At 41.5% G+C, this 19,591-nt stretch overlaps 1 protein-coding gene across 1 annotated transcript; it reads left to right on the plus strand.

Annotated features, from left to right (window-relative positions):
• The first annotated feature begins 10,355 nt into the window (after nt 1-10,355).
• LOC124693674 (nucleolin-like) lies at nt 10,356-19,059 on the plus strand. Its single transcript, XM_047227138.1, has 9 exons — nt 10,356-10,699; nt 12,562-12,665; nt 13,235-13,613; nt 14,338-15,273; nt 16,724-16,775; nt 16,934-17,001; nt 17,079-17,185; nt 17,880-17,967; nt 18,241-19,059. Exons 1-9 carry the CDS (start codon nt 10,568-10,570, stop codon nt 18,508-18,510), a joined length of 2,136 nt encoding a protein of 711 aa, XP_047083094.1. The 5' UTR covers nt 10,356-10,567; the 3' UTR covers nt 18,511-19,059.
• The last annotated feature ends 532 nt before the right edge of the window (nt 19,060-19,591 follow it).

Raw genomic sequence — 19,591 nt, forward strand, 5'->3', positions numbered from 1 at the left:
TTTATAGCTCATGAGGAAGTATGTGGTGTTTTATCTTTCGATCTTGTTAGGCGGCCTCCACTAATGGACTAGTGGCTTCATCCACTTATCCTATAATTTTGCAATAAGAGGCGGCAACGGGGTTCCCAGCCCCAATTAATCAACTTTCATTAATAATTCTCTTCACATGTTTTGCCCTGATTCATCGGTAAGCAACTTAATTTTGCAATAGACACTCCTCCATGGTATGAGATTGTTGGAAGGCACCCGAGGATTCGGTTAGCCATGGCTTGTGTAAGCAAAGGTTGGGGGAGTGTCACCCTTAAATAAACTAAAATACATGTGTAAACAAAAGAGAAGAGGGATGATCTACCTTGCTTGGTAGAGATAACGTCCTTCATGGGAGCCGCTCTTTGGAGGTCCGTTTGGCAAGGGGGTTAGAGTACCCGCTACCGATCGTTGACAACAACAAACACCTCTCAAAACTTTACTTTTATTCTCTTTATATGATTTCAAAACTGAAAAAGCTCTAGCACATTATTTAATCTCTGCTTCCCTCTGCGAAGGGCCTGTCTTTTACTTTATGTTGAGTCAGTAAACCTATTTCCCTCCATCTCAAGCAAGCATTTGAGTTGTTGTGATTAAACTATTATATTGTGATTTGCTTCATCATGTCTTTACTCTTTCTTGTTTAGTACAAGTTTTACCTTGAATGAATATAGCTTTGAAGTCATCAATGATTAATATGATTGAGTATGCAAGTTTACCATAAGCTTTTGATATGAGAGCGCTGCTCAATAGATGAATATAATTTGTTAAATGTTCTCTGACCAAGAACAAAGTTTGCCATCACCAATTACGATTCCTTATGCACCTTTATTTGTGACTACCTTATACTTGTTTCAAGATTGAGTTATATGAGGAAGTTGTTTACTATAATGTCTTGTGTGAATGAATATGATGCTTCTTGTCCGTATTTTATTTATCGACTCTTCACTCCATAAACATGTGGACTTGTTTACAGAGTTCAGTTTCGCTTGGGGACAAGCGAAGTCTAAGCTTAGGGGGAGTTGATACGTCCAATTTGCATCACTATTTTATATCATAATTTGCTGTTATTCATTGATATATTTCATATTGGGACACAATACTTATGTTATTTCATCTATTTTGCATGTTTCATGATTATTTGGAGATTGAGCACCGGAGCCGGGATTCTGCTGGAAAAAGCACCGTCGGGATGCAATATTTCGGAAGATCAACTGTGGAAGGAGGTTTTACGAGAAAATCCTATTTTTCCGGATGACGGAGGAAGCCGGAAGGGGGAGCCGGGTGGACCCGGGGTGGGCCCACACCATAGGGTGGCGCGGCCCAAGGCCCGGCCGCGCCACCATGTGGTGTGGGGCCCCTCGGCCTCTTTCGCCTCCTTTTCTTCGCGAAACCCTTCGTCCCGAAGACCTAAGCCACGAGAGGAATCCTCACGAAGGGTTACGGCCGCCTCGCGGGGCGGAGAACACCGAGAGAGAAAGAGCTCTCCGGCGGGCAGGAATCCGCCGGGGAAATTCCCTCCCGGAGGGGGAAATCGACGCCATCGTCACCGCCATCGAGCTGGACATCATCCCATCACCATCATCATCATCTCCACCATCATCACCGCCATCTCCTCCGCATCACCTCGTCACCGCTGTAGCAATTTGGGTTTGATCTTGATTGTTTGATAGGGGAAACTCTCCCGGTACTGATTTCTACTTGTTGTTGATGCTATTGAGTGAAACCATTGAACCAAGGTCTATGTTCAGATTGTTATTCATCATCATATCACCTCTGATCATGTTCCATATGATGTCTCGTGAGTAGTTCGTTTAGTTCTTGAGGACATGGGGTGAAGTCTAAATGTTAGTAGTGAACTATGGTTGAGTAATATTCAATGTTATGATATTTAAGTTGTGGTGTTATTCTTCTAGTGGTGTCGTGTGAACGTCGACTACACGACACTTCACCATTTATGGGCCTAGGGGAATGCATCTTGTACTCGTTTGCCAATTGCGGGGTTGCCGGAGTGACGAAACCTAAACCCCCGTTGGTATATCGATGCGGGAGGGATCGCAGGATCTCGAGTTTAAGGTCTGTGGTTAGATTTATCTTAATTACTTTCTTGTAGTTGCGGATGCTTGCAAGGGGTATAATCACAAGTATGTATTAGTCCTAGGAAGGGCGGTACATTAGCATAGGTTCACCCACACAACACTTATCAAAACAATGAAGATTAATCAGGCTGTATGTAGCGAAAGCACTAGACTAAAATCCCGTGTGTCCTCGAGAACGTTTGGTCATTATAAGTAAACAAACCGGCTTGTCCTTTGTGCTAAAAAGGATTGGGCCACTCGCTGCAATTATTTCTCTCGCATTTTACTTACTCGTACTTATTTCATCTGTTACATCAAAACCCCCGAATACTTGTCTGTGAGCATTTACAGTGAAACCTTCATCGAAACTGCTTGTCAACACCTTCTGCTCCTCGTTGGGATCGACATTCTTACTTATCGAAGATACTACGATACACCCCCTATACTTGTGGGTCATCATGCGGCCGGCTGCTGGGCGGAGGAAAACTCCACTCCGTACTCTGGGGCATTCGCACAACACCGAACAGGTCGACCGGCTACACGCCCTTCTTCCTGGTGTACGACACCGAAGCAGTCATGCCCACCGACATCGCCCATGACTCACCGCGAGTTGTAAACTACGCAGAGGAGGAGAATGAGCGTGCTCGCCAGGACGACATCGACCTTCTCGACGAGGCGCGAGACCTCGCACTCTCCAGGACGACCATCTACCAGCAAGGCCTTCGCCGCTATCACAGTCGTCGCGTGATGTCTATGCACGCTTCTATTCCTGTAGACAGTGTTGGGCCTCCAAGAGCAGAGGTTTGTAGAACAGCAGCAAGTTTCCCTTAAGTGAATCACCCAAGGTTTATCGAACTCTGGGAGGTAGAGGTCAAAGATATCCCTCTCAAGCAACCACCGCAATTACGATATAAGAAGTCTCTTGTGTCCCCAACACACCTAATACACTTGTCGGATGTATAGGTGCACTAGTTCGGCGAAGAGATAGTAAGATGCAAGTGATATGGATGAATATGAGTGGTAATAACAATCTGAAATAAATATGGCAGCAAGTAAACATGCAGTAGAACAGTAAATAAACGGAGATTCGATATTTGGAAACAAGGCCTGGGGATCATACTTTCACTAGTGGACACTCTCAACAATGATCACATAAATAAATAACTTCTCTTCACTTGTGCTACTTTCTCACACTCTCTTGTTGGATAACAAACACCATTCATTGTGTAGGGCTACAAGAGCACCCTCAAGCCGGAGTAAACAAGCTCCACAACTTCATAAAGGAATCACACACGATGCGCACACTCTGTCACCGTCACATCGTGGAGAGTAATTCCGGAGTTCATATTAAAGTAACCTCTAGAGTGCATAGTAATAGTTAACTTCATAATCTACAAGAGATTACAATCATAACCTACGCCAAGTACTACATGATGCACACCACTGTCAACATTACATCATGGAGGAGGAATAGACTACTTTAATAACATCACTAGAGTAGCACATAGATTAATAGTGATACAAAGCTCATGATCACATAAAGATCACACCATGGAAGAGAGAGATGAACCACATAGCTACCGGTAGAGCCCTCAGCCTCGGGAGAGAACTACTCCCTCCTCATCATGGGAGACAGCGATGGCGATGAAGATGGCGGTGGTGTCGATGGAGATGACTCCGGGGGCAATTCCCCGTCCCGGCGGCGTGCCGGAACAGAGACGTCTGTCCCCCGAAATGGAGTTTCGCGATGGCGGCGGCGTCCCTGGAGTCTTTCTGGAGTTTCGTCAATTGGTATCGGGTTTTTAGGTCACGAGGGATAATATAGGCGAAGAGGCGGCGCGAGGGGGTGCCTGGGGGGCCCACCCCATAGGGCGGCGCGCCCCTCTAGGTCGTGCCAGCCTATGGTTTGGCGGGCCTGGGCCTCCTCTCCGACTCCCCTTCGGTGTTCTGGTCCTTCTCGGTGAAATAGGATGTTTGGCTTTTGTTTCGTCGAATTCCGAGAATATTGCCCGAACAACCTTTCTGGAACCAAAACAGCAGAAAACAGGAACTGGCACTTCGGCATCTTGTTAATAGGTTAGTTCCGGAAAATGCATAAAAACATTATAAAGTGTGAGCAAAACGTGTAGGTATTGTCATAAAACTAGCATGGAACATCAGAAATTATAGATACGTTGGAGACGTATCAAGCATCCCTAAGCTTAGTTCCTACTCGCCCTCGAGTAGGTAAACGATAAAAAGAATAATTTACGAAGTGACATGCTACTAACATAATCTTGATCATACTATTGTAAAGCATATGAGATGAATGAAGTGATTCAAAGCAATGGTAAAGATAATGACTAAACAACTGAATCATATAGCAAAGACTTTTCATGAATAGTACTTTCAAGACAAGCATCAATAAGACTTGCATAGGAGTTAACTCATAAAGCAATAAATTCTTACTAGAAGGTTTTGAAGCAACACAAAGGAAGATATAAGTTTCAGCAGTTGCTTTCAACTTCAACATGTATATCTCATGGATAATTGTCAACACAAAGTAATACGATGAATGCAAATAAGCAAATATGTAGGAATCAATGCACACAGTTGACACAAGTGTTTGCTTCTAAGATAGAAAGAAGTAGGTAAACTGACTCAACATAAAGTAAAAGAAAAGCCCTTCGCAGAGGGAAGCATGGATTACTATTTTTGTGCTAGAGCTTTTTATTTTGGAAACATAGAAACAATTTTTGTCAACAGTAGTAATAATTCATATGTGTTATGCATACGACATCCTATAAGTTGCAAGCCTCATGCATAGAATACCAATAGTGCTCGCACCTTGTCCTAATTAGCTTGGATTTCCATGGATTATCATTGCATTACATATGTTTCAACCAAGTGTCACAAAGGGGTACCTCTATGCCGCCTGTACAAAGCTCCAAGGAGATAGATCGCATTTGATTTCTCGTTTTTGATAGATCTCAACTTAAGGACATCCATACTGGGACAACATAGAAAACAGATAATAATGGACTCCTTTTTAATGCATAAGCATTCAACAACAGATAATATTCTCATAAGAGATTGAGGATTAATGTCCAAACTGAAACTTCCACCATGATACATGGCTTTAGTTAGCGGCCCAATTTTCTTCTCTAACAATATGCATACTCAAACCATTTGATCATGATAAATCACCCTTACTTCGAGACAAGACGAACATGCATAGCAACTCACATGATATTCAACAAAGGTGTAATAGTTGATGGCGTCCCCAGAAACATGGTTACCGCTCAACAAGCAACTTATAAGAAATAAGATACATAAGCTACATATTCTTTACCACAATAGTTTTTAAGCTACTTTCCCATGAGCTATGTATTGCAAAGACAAGGAATGAAATTTTTTAAAGGTAGCACGCAAGCAATTTACTTGGAATGGTAGAAAAATACCACATAGTAGGTAGTTATGGTGGACACAAATCGCATAGGTTTTGGCTCAAGGTTTTGGATGCACGAGAAGCATTCCCTCTCATTACAAGGCTTTGGCTAGCAAGGTTGTTTGAAGCAAACACAAGTATGAACCGGTACAGCAAAACTTACAGAACATATTGCAAGCATTATAAGACTCTACACTGTCTTCCTTGTTGTTCAAACACTTCACCAGAAAATATCTAGACTTTAGAGAGACCAATATGCAAACCAAATTTCAACAAGCTCTACAGTAATTCTCCACTAATAGGTGCAAAGTACATGATGCAAGAGCTTAAACATGATCTATTTGAGCAAAACAATTGCCAAGTATCAAATTATTAAAGACAATATGAAGCATTTTTTGTTTCCAACCAAATAGCAATAAATGCAGCAGCTTTCAACTTTTTCCATGAACATTAAAAGTAAAACGAAGAACACAAGTGTTCATATGAAAAAACGGAGCGTGTCTCTCTCCCAAAGCATGAATTTATTCAGAGAAGGAAAATAACAAAACGAAAATAAAAGCACACAGACGCTCCAAGTAAAACACATAAGATGTAACGGAATAAAAATATAGTTTCACTAGAGGTGACCTGATAAGTTGTTGATGAAGAAGGGGATGCCTTGGGCATCCCCAAGCTTAGATGCTTGAGTCTTCTTGAAATATGCGAGGATGAACCACGGGGGCATCCCCGAGCTTAGACTTTTCACTCTTCTTGATCATATTGTATCATCCTCCTCTCTTGACCCTTGAAAACTTCCTCCACACCGAACTCAAAACAAACTCATTAGAGGGTTAGTGCATAATCAAAAATTCACCTGTTCAGAGAGGATACAATCATTCCTAACACTTCTGGACATTACCCAAAGCTACTGAAAGTTAATGGAACAAGGAAATCCATCCAACACAGTAAAAGAGGCAATGTGAAATAAAAGGCAGAATCTGTCAAAACAGAACAGTCCGTAAAGACGAATTTTAGGCACTTAACATGCTCAGATGAACAAGCTCAAATTCAATGAAAGTTGCGTACATATCTGAGGATTACTCATGATTTTTCGCAGATTTTTCTGAGTTACCTACAGAGAGATCTACTCAAATTCGTGATGACTAGAAATCATGTTTCGCGCAGAAATCCAAATCTAGTATCAACCTTACTATCAAAGACTTTACTTGGCACAACAATTCAATAAAATAAAGATAAGGAGAGGTTGCTACAGTAGTAACAACTTCCAAGACATAATAAAACAGTAGCAAAATAAAACATGGGTTATCTCCCAAGAAGTGCTTTCTTTATAGCCATTAAGATGGGCTCAATAATTTTAATGATGCTCACATAAGGATGAGAGTTGAAGCAAAGCGAGCATCAAAAAGCAAGTATGAAACAAATTTAAGCCTAACCCACTTCCTATGAAAAGGAATCTTGTAAATAAACAAGTCATGTAAGCATAACGCAACAAGCATAGAAAGGCAACACAAGCGCAACTTCAAGATTCTCAACATAAAGAGGGGAAACTTAATATTATTAAGATGCATATAACCATGTTTCCCTCTCTCATAATAACTTTCAGTAGCAACATGAACAAACTCAACAATATAACTATCACATGAAACATTCTTATCATGAGCTACATGCATAAAATTATTACTCTCCACATAAGCATAGTCATTACTATTAATTGTAGTAGGAGCAAATTCAATAAAATAGCTATCATTATTATTCTCATCACCATAATCATCAAATATAGGAGGCATAATATAATCATAATAAACTTTATCCTCCATAGTAGGTGGCACCAAAATACCACTATCATTATAATCATCATAAATGGGAGGCAACGTATCATCAAAGAAAATTTTCTCCTCAAAACTTGGGGGACTAAAAATATCACAACCAGCTTCCCCAAGCTTAAATTCTTCCATAACATTAGCAATAATAGTGTTCAAAGAGTTCATGCTAATAACATTGCTACAACTATTTTGCAAACAAAGTTTCATGGGTTTTTTAATTCTCTCTTCAAACACATCATGTCCTAATTCAATATAAAGTTCATAAAGATCTCTAATTTTTTTGTTGTTTTCCATTAAGCCTAACTAGTGAAAATAAAAACAAGAAACAAAAATATATAATTGCAGGATCTAAAGGAAATAGCTTCGAGCACTCACATACCGACAACGGTGCTAGGAAATAGCTTAGTAGTCGGAGGATGTGAATACCTTTTACCTTACCTCCTCGAGCAATGGCGCCAGAAAATAGCTTGATGTCTACGCACGCTTCTATTCCTGTAGACAGTGTTGGGCCTCCAAGAGCAGATGTTTGTAGAACAGCAGCAAGTTTTCCTTAAGTGAATCACCCTAGGTTTGTCGAACTCAGGGAGGTAGAGGTCAAAGATATCCCTCTCAAGCAACCCTGCAATTACGATACAAGAAGTCTCTTGTGTCCCCAACACACCTAATACACTTGTCAGATGTATAGGTGCACTAGTTCGGCGAAGAGATAGTAAGATGCAAGTGATATGGATGAATATGAGTGGTAATAACAATCTGAAATAAATATGGCAGCAAGTAAACATGCAGTAGAACAGTAAATAAACGGAGATTCGATATTTGGAAACAAAGCTTAGGGATCATACTTTCACTAGTGAACACTCTCAACAATGATCACATAAATAAATAACTTCTCTTCACTTGTGCTACTTTCTCACACTCTCTTGTTGGATAACAAACACCATTCATTGTGTAGGGCTACAAGAGCACCCTCAAGCCGGAGTAAACAAGCTCCACAACTTCATAAAGGAATCACACACGATGCGCACACTATCACTATCACATCGTGGAGAGTAATTCCGGAGTTCATATTAAAGTAACCTCTAGAGTGCATAGTAATAGTTAACTTCATATTCTACAAGAGATTACAATCATAACCTACGCCAAGTACTACATGATGCACACATTATCAACATTACATCATGGAGGAGGAATATACTACTTTAATAACATCACTAGAGTAGCACATAGATTAATAGTGATACAAAGCTCATGATCACATAAAGATCACACCATGGGAGAGAGAGATGAACCACATAGCTACCGGTAGAGCCCTCAGCCTCGGGAGAGAACTACTCCCTCCTCATCATGGGAAACATCGATGGCGATGAAGATGGCGGTGGTGTCGATGGAGATGACTTCGGGGGCAATTCCCCGTCCCGGCGGCGTGCCGGAACAGAGACTTCTGTCCCCCGAAACGGAGTTTCGCGATGGCGGCAGCGTCCCTGGAGTCTTTCTGGAGTTTCGTCAATTGTGTCGGGTTTTTAGGTCACGAGGGATAATATAGGCGAAGAGGCGGCGCGAGGGGGTGCCTGGGGGGCCCACCCCATAGGGCGGCGTGCCCCCCTCTAGGCCGCGCCAGCCTATGGTTTGGAGGGCCTGGGCCTCCTCTCCGACTCCCCTTCGGTGTTCTGGTCCTTCTCGGTGAAATAGGATGTTTGGCTTTTGTTTCGCCGAATTCCGAGAATATTGCCCGAACAGCCTTTCTGGAACCAAAAACAGCAGAAAATAGGAACTGGCACTTCGACATCTTGTTAATAGGTTAACTCCGGAAAATGCATAAAAACATTATAAAGTGTGAGCAAAACGTGTAGGTATTGTTATAAAACTAGCATGGAACATCAGAAATTATAGATACGTTGGAGACGTATCATCGCGTCCGCAGTCGCTCCTTCCAAGAAGGCGACCTCGTCCTTCGGCTAATCCAGGACAAAAAAGGCATGCACAAACTATCCCCCCCATGGGAAGGGCCATTCGCCATCAGCCGAGTCCTCGGCAACGACGCCTACTACCTCATCGACGCCCGCAAATACGACAACGGCGAGCCCCTCACCAGGGAGGTCGAGCGCCCCTGAAACATCAACCTCCTCCGGCGATTTTACACCTAGTCGCCATGTATGCGAAACTTGAATATCAATAAAGCCTTTAATTACTCCATTCGCATTCGCCGCCCGCCTATGTGCAACGCACTAACCTATCTCCCAAACGCACAACGAGAAGATCGCCAAAGACGCGCACGTCGGAAACTGGGAGACTTACGTTTGTTGCTGCTTGTAGCGCCGTCCAGAACAGCCAAGTAGCTCCGCTAACAAGGGCATGGCGCGCTAGTCAGTCGCACTTCCAGGATTGTACCAACCCCCACCCCTTACGCCGTCAAGGGAAAACGGCGACTGGACCCTACGGCAGGGTCGCCCGCTCGACCAGCCCCCCGGGCCTCAGCAAACGTACAGTGCTACACCGCACAGCATGCAATCGCCCTCCTCTACCCTAGGCAGGTGACTTGAACGGCTAAGTACTTCGACCAGGGACTCCGCAAAACAGACCCGCGGCTCGCCAAGGAAAACACGCCAAATAAAGAACCCCTTCGGAGTTGCCATGCGACTGGCCCCTTCTGGCCATGAAGATTTGCCTGCACCGCTGGAAACAGCCGAATCAGGCGTTCCTCCGGAGCCTAGCCCAACACTGCTTTAAAAACCGGTTCCTGCAAGAACACGACTCGTTCCAGGCAAGCAAACGGGCCGAAAATTGCTGGCCCGCAAAAGGAGCATGCAGACTACCAAACGCGCCCTTGTAGGCCACGGTATGGAGAGAGCAGGCAACCAAACAAGGCGTTTTCGTCTCTCTAGAGCGTGCCTATAGCCTCCGTACGGCCTAGCAAACAGGTGTTGGTAACATACAGCCGCTCAAAAGCAATAAAACCCAAAACAAAAAACCCAATAAAATCTCGCATCCAAGTCCCGTCCCGTCGCCTAACCCCATCTCCACCTCCACCTCCACGCGCTGCCGGCGCTTCCTCCCGGCGAGCCCAACTCCGCCGCCCCGCTCAAGCTTCCAAATCCCGTCCACAAGCAACCCCTCTCCGCCTCTCCAGTTCGTCCCAACCCCTCTCCGCCCCTCTATCCCATCGGGCTGGATCTAGGGTTGCAAGGGGAGGGGTTCTGGAGGCCTCCGCCACGATGGAGGCGGCCGATCTCGCTGCCGACGACCGCACTTTCGAGGCCAACTTCACCGGCGCCGGCGCCAAGCAGCTGCTGGAGCGCATGCGGGAGAAGCTGCGAGAGTTCAAGGATGGCGAAGAATCCCTCGCGGTAAGATGACGCCACTCGATCCCGCCGCCCCTTCCCCTCTTAGGTGCCTTCGCGCTTGTGTGTGTGGCTGGGTCCGTAGTTCTGCGACTTGTGCTATTGTGTGACCTTGTCTGCTGCTTCTTCTCTCACTTCCTCTCCCACGATATACTGTTAGATCTTACAACCTCAATGGCTGGCAGCTTTTGCTTGATCTTTTTTGCTTCCTGGAGTTTAGGTATGTATTGGATTGTAATGATAACCGTCTGTTCTAATTTAGTGTGCCCTCTAGTCTCATAGATTACATATTTACGTTGTACTGCGCCTAGGCGAATTCAGCTGGTGTAATAATCCCTGAAACAATGTGTAATTATGCTTGGTTTGTAGGGCCGTGAGCATTATGTATATTTGGTCCACTCCCCGTGCTGGAGGTACCTTTTACAATGTGATCATATCATCATAGAGTAGGAATTCTTCTCTTATTAGTTTTTTTGTGTAATCAAAGAATGCTATATCTATTCAGCACTACTACATCAGTTGCTCAGGAACCATGGATCCCTAATTCCCTACTTTCAAGTATTAAAGTTTCTGCACTTATGCACCATTCACTATGTCGTGTTGTTACTACCCTTTTATGGATACTAGATGGAGCTTGAGTTATTGAAGTTGTGTATAACATGAAACCCATTTTTTTTGAGGTAATGCAGCTTGAAACCTGAGCATGTTGATTAAACGATAGACCACTATCATCAACTCAACTCTTCCTCAGGACCGTACTCGATAAACCGGGGCCCAGTTCGCAATAAAATCTAGGCCCTATGACTAAATAATCCAATTAATTTTGTTTTATTAAATGAGTGATTTTTTACTTAAGAAATTATATCTTGATGAAAACAAAATATCAAAGTGCTCCGTCCATTCAGAATTATAAGCGCATATTTTCGCAAGATTAAAATTTGAGCGATGATTAGTCTAACTATATGTTGATCATTGAGACAAAATTAATATTATCATTGAGAAGTGTTTTTAATTCAACAATATCAGTTTTGTATTAGGCAATCCACCTTTTGTTGTAGGCAAATTCTTGCTCAAGGATGTATTTCAAGAAGCGCTTGTGATTTATATTTTTGAATAGATCGGTTACTACTGTAGTATTGTATCTTTTAGTTGGAATGCTCTAATAGCTGGGTGTGGCCCAGCAAGACAGTCCAACTTTAGTAGACCAAATAATGCACGAGAGAATGTTTGAAATGAAAGAACAAAAGAATGAGAAATGAGAATTGAGAAGAAAAACACCCATACATAGATAAATGAGATATTGGACTGTACCAATTTATTGTTAGCAACAGCTTCCTTTGGAGGCTGGAAAGAGCAAGAATCAAAGGGTATTATGGGCCGGGAGTTGCTGGCTTTTCAGCGCACAATTTCTTTATTTACTTTATTGTCTAATGTTCAATTAGTCATTTGATTTGTAGTGCTTAGGGAAAATTTGGACCCCTAGTTTGGGGGCCTGTGCATATGCACTGCTCTGGCACATGGTATTATATGGGCTCGCTCTTTCGTATTTTTACTGCTGGTCTTAACCAAAATTGTAACAGTGAAAAATGCCTAAACCATTATTGGAAAAATGCCGTATATTTTTGACATTGTTTTTGTGTTTGGCTACAATACCTCTGATGGAAAATCTTCTTCTTAGTTGCCACGTACCTGCAGTGAATGCCATCATCTTAATCAGAAAGAGTGAAGTATGCACTTGTTATCACAACATATTCATTTTCTCACGCATTGGAAGCTTAAGCATCATATTTTCGTTTGCCTGTTGCTTTATTGCAATATATGTTTTAGAGAGAGCAATACATTGATCTCTGTTGTTATCTTAAGTGCAGGACTATGTTATGGTGCTGCTGACAGGTAGAAAGCGCAAGGATGAGGCCAGTAAGGACCTCAATATTTTTCTGGGAGCTGATGATAGTGCAACGTTTATTTCATGGTTAGTACTCATGACATGTGATTTGTATTTCTCCGTGTGTGAACTAAGTTGACAACCAATCTCAATGTATTTTTCCACTGTTTTCTCTGTTACTCATTACTATCCAATATTCACTTGTGCAAAATGAAGTGGTTTGCACAGTTTATTGTAAACTTCTTTTGCGCGTGATACACATATAATTCACAAATTGATATTTTTAGTTTTCGCATGGTTGTTAGTAATTTGGCTGCTTATTTACTATAGTACGACCCTGCTTTGCGACTGAGAAGAGTTTACGCCCCTCTCTCTAACTGGATTTTTGTTGTATACAACAACAATGGGCATGGATATTTTTTGGGCTACTATTGTAGTTAGAAGTAATAGTTGATATTCATATTGTCTTAGCAAGTGCATATTGGACGTTCTTATAGGTTGTGGGATCATGTAACTGGATTTTTGTTGTTTTATTATACTACACCAACAACAATGGGCATGGATATTTTTTGGGCTTAATATTGCAATTACAAGTAATTGATATTCATATTGTCTTAGCAAGTGCATATTGATCACGCCATTGTATGCTCTTATAGGTTGTGGGATCATCTATCTTTGAATTTGCACCTATATGTGCAAACACAAGAAAAGCGCGAGGTAGAGAACAAGGGTGATGAACCAAAAGAACTCCAGGGGAGACATAAGTCACTTGAGGTGCACTCCAGAAGCAAAGATCAAATTCACAATGAGCATACAAGTGAATCAAATACGACCACAAGGAGTTGGAATAAGAGGGAATGGAAAGGAACTGGTCGAGAGGGTAGTAAAAACTTTCCACTACGAAGTGTATTAACAGATATTTTGCACGGAGAAGAGAAAAAGCTGCAAAAGTCTATTGAAATACGACAGCCTCCATTGTCTAATCAACGGAATGGCAGAAAGCGTGATAGGGAGGATGAACCGCAACAAACAAAGGTGCGTAGTCAATCTTAATTAAGGGTGTTTTTTTTGTTAATCAAACGGATTGCCTGCAACACTAGACTTTCATGTCTACCTGTTCTGTACTTCGCCACGCCTTGCTTTTTTTTAGCATGGTGTACCCTGGATCTGAATTTTAATTACACTGTATTTAAATGTTCAATATCTTATGCTTCTACACATCTCACAACATAGAACTTGTTAACACTGACCTGCGTATCTTTTTAGTGTTAGCAATAATAATACATAAAAAATATCAATTTTTAGTTTTTGCTTTTAAAAATGATTATGTTGTTAGGTTCTAGTTGTTAGATTTTCCAACAGTTGCATTCCAAAAAATAATATTGTCGGCAACTGACAGACCAAATGTTTGCTTCCACGAATATGAATATGAAAATGAATTTGTGAGCTACTGAGCTTCAACTAACTTTTTATGCTACAGTCGTCTATTTCCTATTAGGACCAACTGGCCGAGTTAAATGTTGAGAAACTCTCCGAATCAACAAACTTATAATCATATAATGTTCTTAAATATTGTCTATATTCTACTTTGCGAAAGAAATTGCTTATGCTTTACCAATAAGTGTTGCAATGTAGTAAGCCTCCTGATTTCTTGTACAACTATATGAATCCACTCTTTAGGAATCCACTTAAAATGTTGTTTTTTTCACCTGAAATAAAAATGCGATTTACAATCAATTTTCTTATTTTTTATGCCCAGAGAGAATTGCCTTCTCGTCCCGTGCTTGGTGCATCCCGCCGTCTTCTGCAGTTTGCTGTTCGAGATGCTGTAAAAGCTGTGCAGCAAACTAGCAGCTCTACTGAGCCATCTTCCAAGCGCCTACGTTCTGTGGTTTCTACATTATCCACAGACAACCTGCATGGTCAAAAATCAGAACGAACTACAGACAGCCTGCGTGATAGGAGATCAGAAAGATCTACAGAGAACGTGCATGACAGGAGATCAGAAAGATCTAAAGACAGCGTGCATGACAGGAGATCAGAAAGATCTACAGACAACTCAAATGATAAAAGATCAGAAAGAACTAGGCAAATTCTACAAGTACCTGGAGCTGCTCTTAAAGCTGCTGCAGAGGCTGCTGCAGATTCTTCCAAAGGAAGATCTACTGGAAGCGTGTTCAGTCGACTAGGTCAAGGGAATGCTGTGAAGCAACCATCTCGTTCTCGTGAAGAGAGGAGAGATTTTGAGCCAGTTACATCTGTAGATGATCATGATTCTGATCAGCATGATAATGATGAAGAGATATCAGGAGACCTGAACATAGAAGATGAGGAGGATGAAATGAATGTTGATACTACCTCTGATGATGATGTGGACATAGATGATGGAACCACTCGATACCAAGGTTCTGATTCACATGCTGCTGCTGTCTCTTCAGTTGTGGAGAAGAAATTTACATCGACGAAATGTAGCGCTGAACCTGAGTCCAGTACGACGAGGCATTCAAGTTTGACTAATAAGGGGCAACCTCTTTCTTCATCACCAATAAGAGGAAGCAAAACTGTGGCTGGTCCAGTTAATCTCAGTTCTGTGGAACCTCCCAGTTTTGCTACACCAAAAGATGTTCATGTTGTGGAGAAGCTGGACATCACACCCATGAATCCTAATGTTACCTCTCCGGCTGTTAATGTCAAAGTAAGTTACCTCATACCTGTAACAAGAACTTTTTAATGGTAATTTGCAACATGTTAAGCATTTGCAGATGTCTGTTTTGATTATCTTATCTGTAAGTTATATGAAGGAACCATTTCTCAGGCCATTCTAATTATCTATATTTCTGTGTTCTAGGTTTGAAAAATGTTTATCTGCTGTGATTTTTCTTTTTTTGCATTCGAGGCACACAGATGAATTGCCATGTGAAATTGGCTATTTTTCTCTTTATAGGTTTTAATCATGACTTAGGTACCTTGTTGGTATTTCAGCCATAGCCAAAACAATTTAATATTTGCCCTATACATAATTTTTCTGTTGGATGTTTGGATGGTAGTGATGACTTGTATTCATTTGCCATTTGGCTTGGATGGAGTGTCAGTAGGGTCGATGGACATCATGTGAAAAAATAACATCATTTCAACGTCTTGCTGGTTAGTGTCTACTGGATTGAACTGGGCGGGTTCAGTTGTTTTTAAATAATTACTTTGATATGCTTTAATCTCTTTGTGGCCAACTGCATAGGCCTGTGATCATATCATACTTATCCTTTGGCCTTTCGGGTCGTCATTCTGGTCTGGTGTTTTAAACGGAACATCTCGGTACTAGACCATTCCGGTGTTCTGTTTTGGGCTTATATAATTAATTTATACACATATGTACAGAAATGTAATAAAATAAAAATGTATGAAACAACGAGAGGAGTGAATGCTTGAATGGTGGCCAGGCCTAGCGTTGCTTATGCGTGCAGCAAAAGCAGGCTGACCCATGCGTCCAAGTTCAAGAAGCACAGAAAGCACCAGGCCCAATGCTCCATGCGACGTGCCTCTTGCTAGAAATAGAACCTCCAGATCGATATTAGTCCCACCCCACGTATGAGAGGAACCAGACGTGGTGCTGGTGCCTATGATAAGAGGAGAGTGTGATAATAATGCAGCATTGTATTGTGCCTACCGGTAGTGTGATGCACCAATGTCCGATACAGGAAATCTGTCTGGGATGCAATGCGTCGGCTGGAATGACTTGAATTTACGTCAGTACGGAATGCAAGCTGCTGCGTTTTGGTCAAGAAAACAGAGTGATCCGGTAATTCTGGCTGGAACAGAACGGAATCAATAAGTTTGGTTGATATGCCATCATCGAAAGAAATTTGGGATGAAAACTGAAAAGCTAAACCTAGTATTAACAGAGTTGTCTAAATATAGGACATAGGCTCATACTTTCCTCCTTAGCTTTCATTTTTAAGATTTCTGTTAATAAATAGAAGATTTTGCATTCTATGTGTTACATAAGGTGCTGATTAGTTCTTTGTTACATTCTTTTGGACATTGGCCTTGTAGTATATGTTTGTCAGCTGACCTGCCTCAGTGTTTATATTTCTTTTAGAAATTAGGAATTGTGGTAGATGTGCTCTAACTGTACAAAAATTGCTCAGGAATCAGGTAATGGAGAAGTCCAAAAGGAGTCACATCGGTCTGCAACGTCTGGTATGTAACAAAATTCAGCGAGTGTAATATATATTTTTATATTTCATCCAAGAGATGTGCAAATTGGAGCACTAAGAATCAGTTATCAGTAGAGAATGCTTCACATTTGACAGAATACCATTTATTATTTGATGTAACACAAATAGTTTTCTTTGCAGTTACAAGTTCATACAGCTCTGTGCATCCCACTGAGGATGCGGATTCAAGGACCCTCTATGTTAGCAATGTATGTATCCTTACATTATCACCCTTTCTTTTTTAATGCCCTTGATTTTTCTATTCATCTGCCAATTCTGTTTGAAGGTTCATTTTGCTGCCACCAAGGACTCGTTATCTCGCCATTTCAACAAGTTTGGTGCCGTGCTGAAAGTAGTCATTGTTACGAATGCAGCAACAGGGCAGCCAACAGGGTTAGCTATTTTTTCCTATGCTAATGATTGCCGATATAAGTTTTTTAATGTTTCTTTTAGTTTTTGGTTACATATTAGATGCGATAAAATTGACTGGTGTCATATCTAGTTCGTAGCAACCATCCAATGCTATTAGGCTACTTCCCTTAGCTCTAGGTCAACATGAATAATGCCTGAAAACATATATGGACGTTTATGTTCAGCCTTCGAGACTGAATCAGTACCAAGACAAACAGAAACGTGAAATATATAGCAAACCAGAAACGAAAGGAGGATCCCGCAAAGAAAAGTGATAGAAAGGAGTTGAGTAGATTTGGCATCTGCATTAAAAGGCCCGCTTGATACCATTTAGTAGGTGAGCATCACACGTCCCCATTGGCAATAGTATGAATGCAAGTTTTCAACTGGTATATTAGACTGAGGAAAGAACCAATGCAACCATACTTTGTTGTACTTGTCTTTAATATCAATTAGGTGCATGAAATTTCATGGACCTAAGTGGGTACAGGTTCTGAATGGGCATGGGTAAAGAAGTTTAAGGATCTTAGTGTTGAATTTTCAAGTTCATGAGCCTAAGTGGAACATAGTTGCAAGTTGAAGGAGCTAAAATAAACTAGGAAATTCATTCTAAAGTCAGCAACTATGAATCAGTTTCTTGAATAGACATCAGTGACTGATTTTTTATCTGATCCAGGTCCGCATATGTAGAATTTTTACACACAGAGTCGGCTGAGCGAGCTCTGTCATTGAATGGCACATCATTTATGACACGCATTCTCAAGGTACGACCGCTTCCCTCTTTTGAAGTATTTTAGCCTGTCACGTATCATTGAACATAAAGGACAATCCTTGCAAGTTGTAACTGTTAAAGTTTTGCTTTCCTGTAATATATGTTTCTGCATTGGTGTGCTGTGGACCTCGTTGCATGAGAATAACATAATCGATCTCCTATTGTGGTGGTTAGCCTTTTGGGTCACCTTTGAACACGTTAGCGACGCTTCTGAGAGTTGAGTGCACTGCATAGGTGATACTCATGCCATTTTCTTGTACTGTAGGTTGTGAGGCGAAGCTCTCATGAAGCTGCTCACTTTTATGGTTGGCCTGGCAGTGGTCGGTCATCAATGTATGCTAGGCATAGTAGGATGGCATACCCAAGGGGTGCCCTTCCTGGCAACTCTTTTAGAGGACGTACTCCCATGAAGGCGGGTGCCAGAAGTTTTCAGTGGAAGCGTGAGGCTTCAGGCGCTGATTCAAATGCAGTTGCGAAAACTGACATGAGCGTGTCATTGCCTTCGGCTGAACAGGTGCTCCCACCAGCCACATAGGGGGCCGATCATATTTCATATATATGATCATAGTGAGAACCAATTGGTGTCTTTCCAATTGTGCAGCATGTGTGAATGACGACAATAAGCTGAGAAGATTGTTGCTCCAAAATGCTGCTTTGTAAAAAGACTAAACAGGAAAATCATAAAAAAAGTGAAAAAAGAAAAGGAAAAGGGGGAGCGGGAGCGGGATCTGGAACTCCAATCTGGTAAACTGCAATGCTGATACCAGGAGATGGCCGTGTCCTGTATTGATTATCATCAGGCTGCGGTAACAAGCAGTTCTTTTCAGCCATCTGGAAGGGGCTTACACACATCTGAAATAATTGCAATTGCTGTTGTGTTGATGGTTGCTTCAACGAGGATTGACTACAAGTAGATAAAAAGGAGGACCAGTTTTCATGGACATGATATCCTGGCGCTTAGTATGCGCTCTGTCAATGTAAGCCCCAACTGTATAGCGAGCTATTTATTTGTACTCTTCTCTCAGAACCCCTTCCCAATCAAAAAAAGGTGAAAAAAGAAAAGAAAAGATAGTTCTCCGTGTCATTTTTTATTGAAGCAACTGCTTTTATTTCTTATGTATTGACTTTTTAGTTAGACATTCATCAGTTTGTGTTGAACATTGTTACTTTGTCTGCAATATACTTTATTATTCACAAATAAATTTTGTTGAAAAGAACATTTTTTTATGTCTTATTTACTGTATTGAGTTTAAGTTATAGACATTCATTTAGTTTGTTCTGTGAACATTGTCTGAAACCCTTTTCTATCCGTAAATGAATTGAGCATCGTGGTATTCCCAGCCCCAGGGTGTAAAAGATCATATTCTCGGCTATTTTGCAAGTTGCAGGCTTGCAGCATCCTTGAGTTCATGAATCTTACACTGTTATTTCGTTACTGCTTTTGCGTTATCTTTTGGCTACAAAAGTCTGGTTCTCTACTTGTGTATGTACATATAAGATTCTAGAACGTTTGTTTCACTGGCTGTAACTACTAGAGATGTGCGCTCGTTAAGGCTTAGTCCGTTAAGGTCGTTAAAAGTAACGAGCTGAAATCATCATTTGGCTCTGTTCGTTAT

The sequence above is a fragment of the Lolium rigidum genome, chromosome 1, assembly GCF_022539505.1.
Source record: "Lolium rigidum isolate FL_2022 chromosome 1, APGP_CSIRO_Lrig_0.1, whole genome shotgun sequence".
Lineage (NCBI taxonomy): Eukaryota > Viridiplantae > Streptophyta > Magnoliopsida > Poales > Poaceae > Lolium > Lolium rigidum.

What these genes read in the sequence shown, in the direction of transcription:
- LOC124693674 (XM_047227138.1), top strand. Translation starts at nt 10,568, where the DNA reads ATGGAGGCGGCCGATCTCGCTGCCGACGACCGCACTTTCGAGGCCAAC. An exon ending in CTCCGGCTGTTAATGTCAAA is followed by an intron (nt 15,274 to 16,723) that starts GTAAGTTACCTC and finishes AAAATTGCTCAG; the next exon opens with GAATCAGGTAATGGAGAAGT. An exon ending in TTATGACACGCATTCTCAAG is followed by an intron (nt 17,968 to 18,240) that starts GTACGACCGCTT and finishes CTTGTACTGTAG; the next exon opens with GTTGTGAGGCGAAGCTCTCA.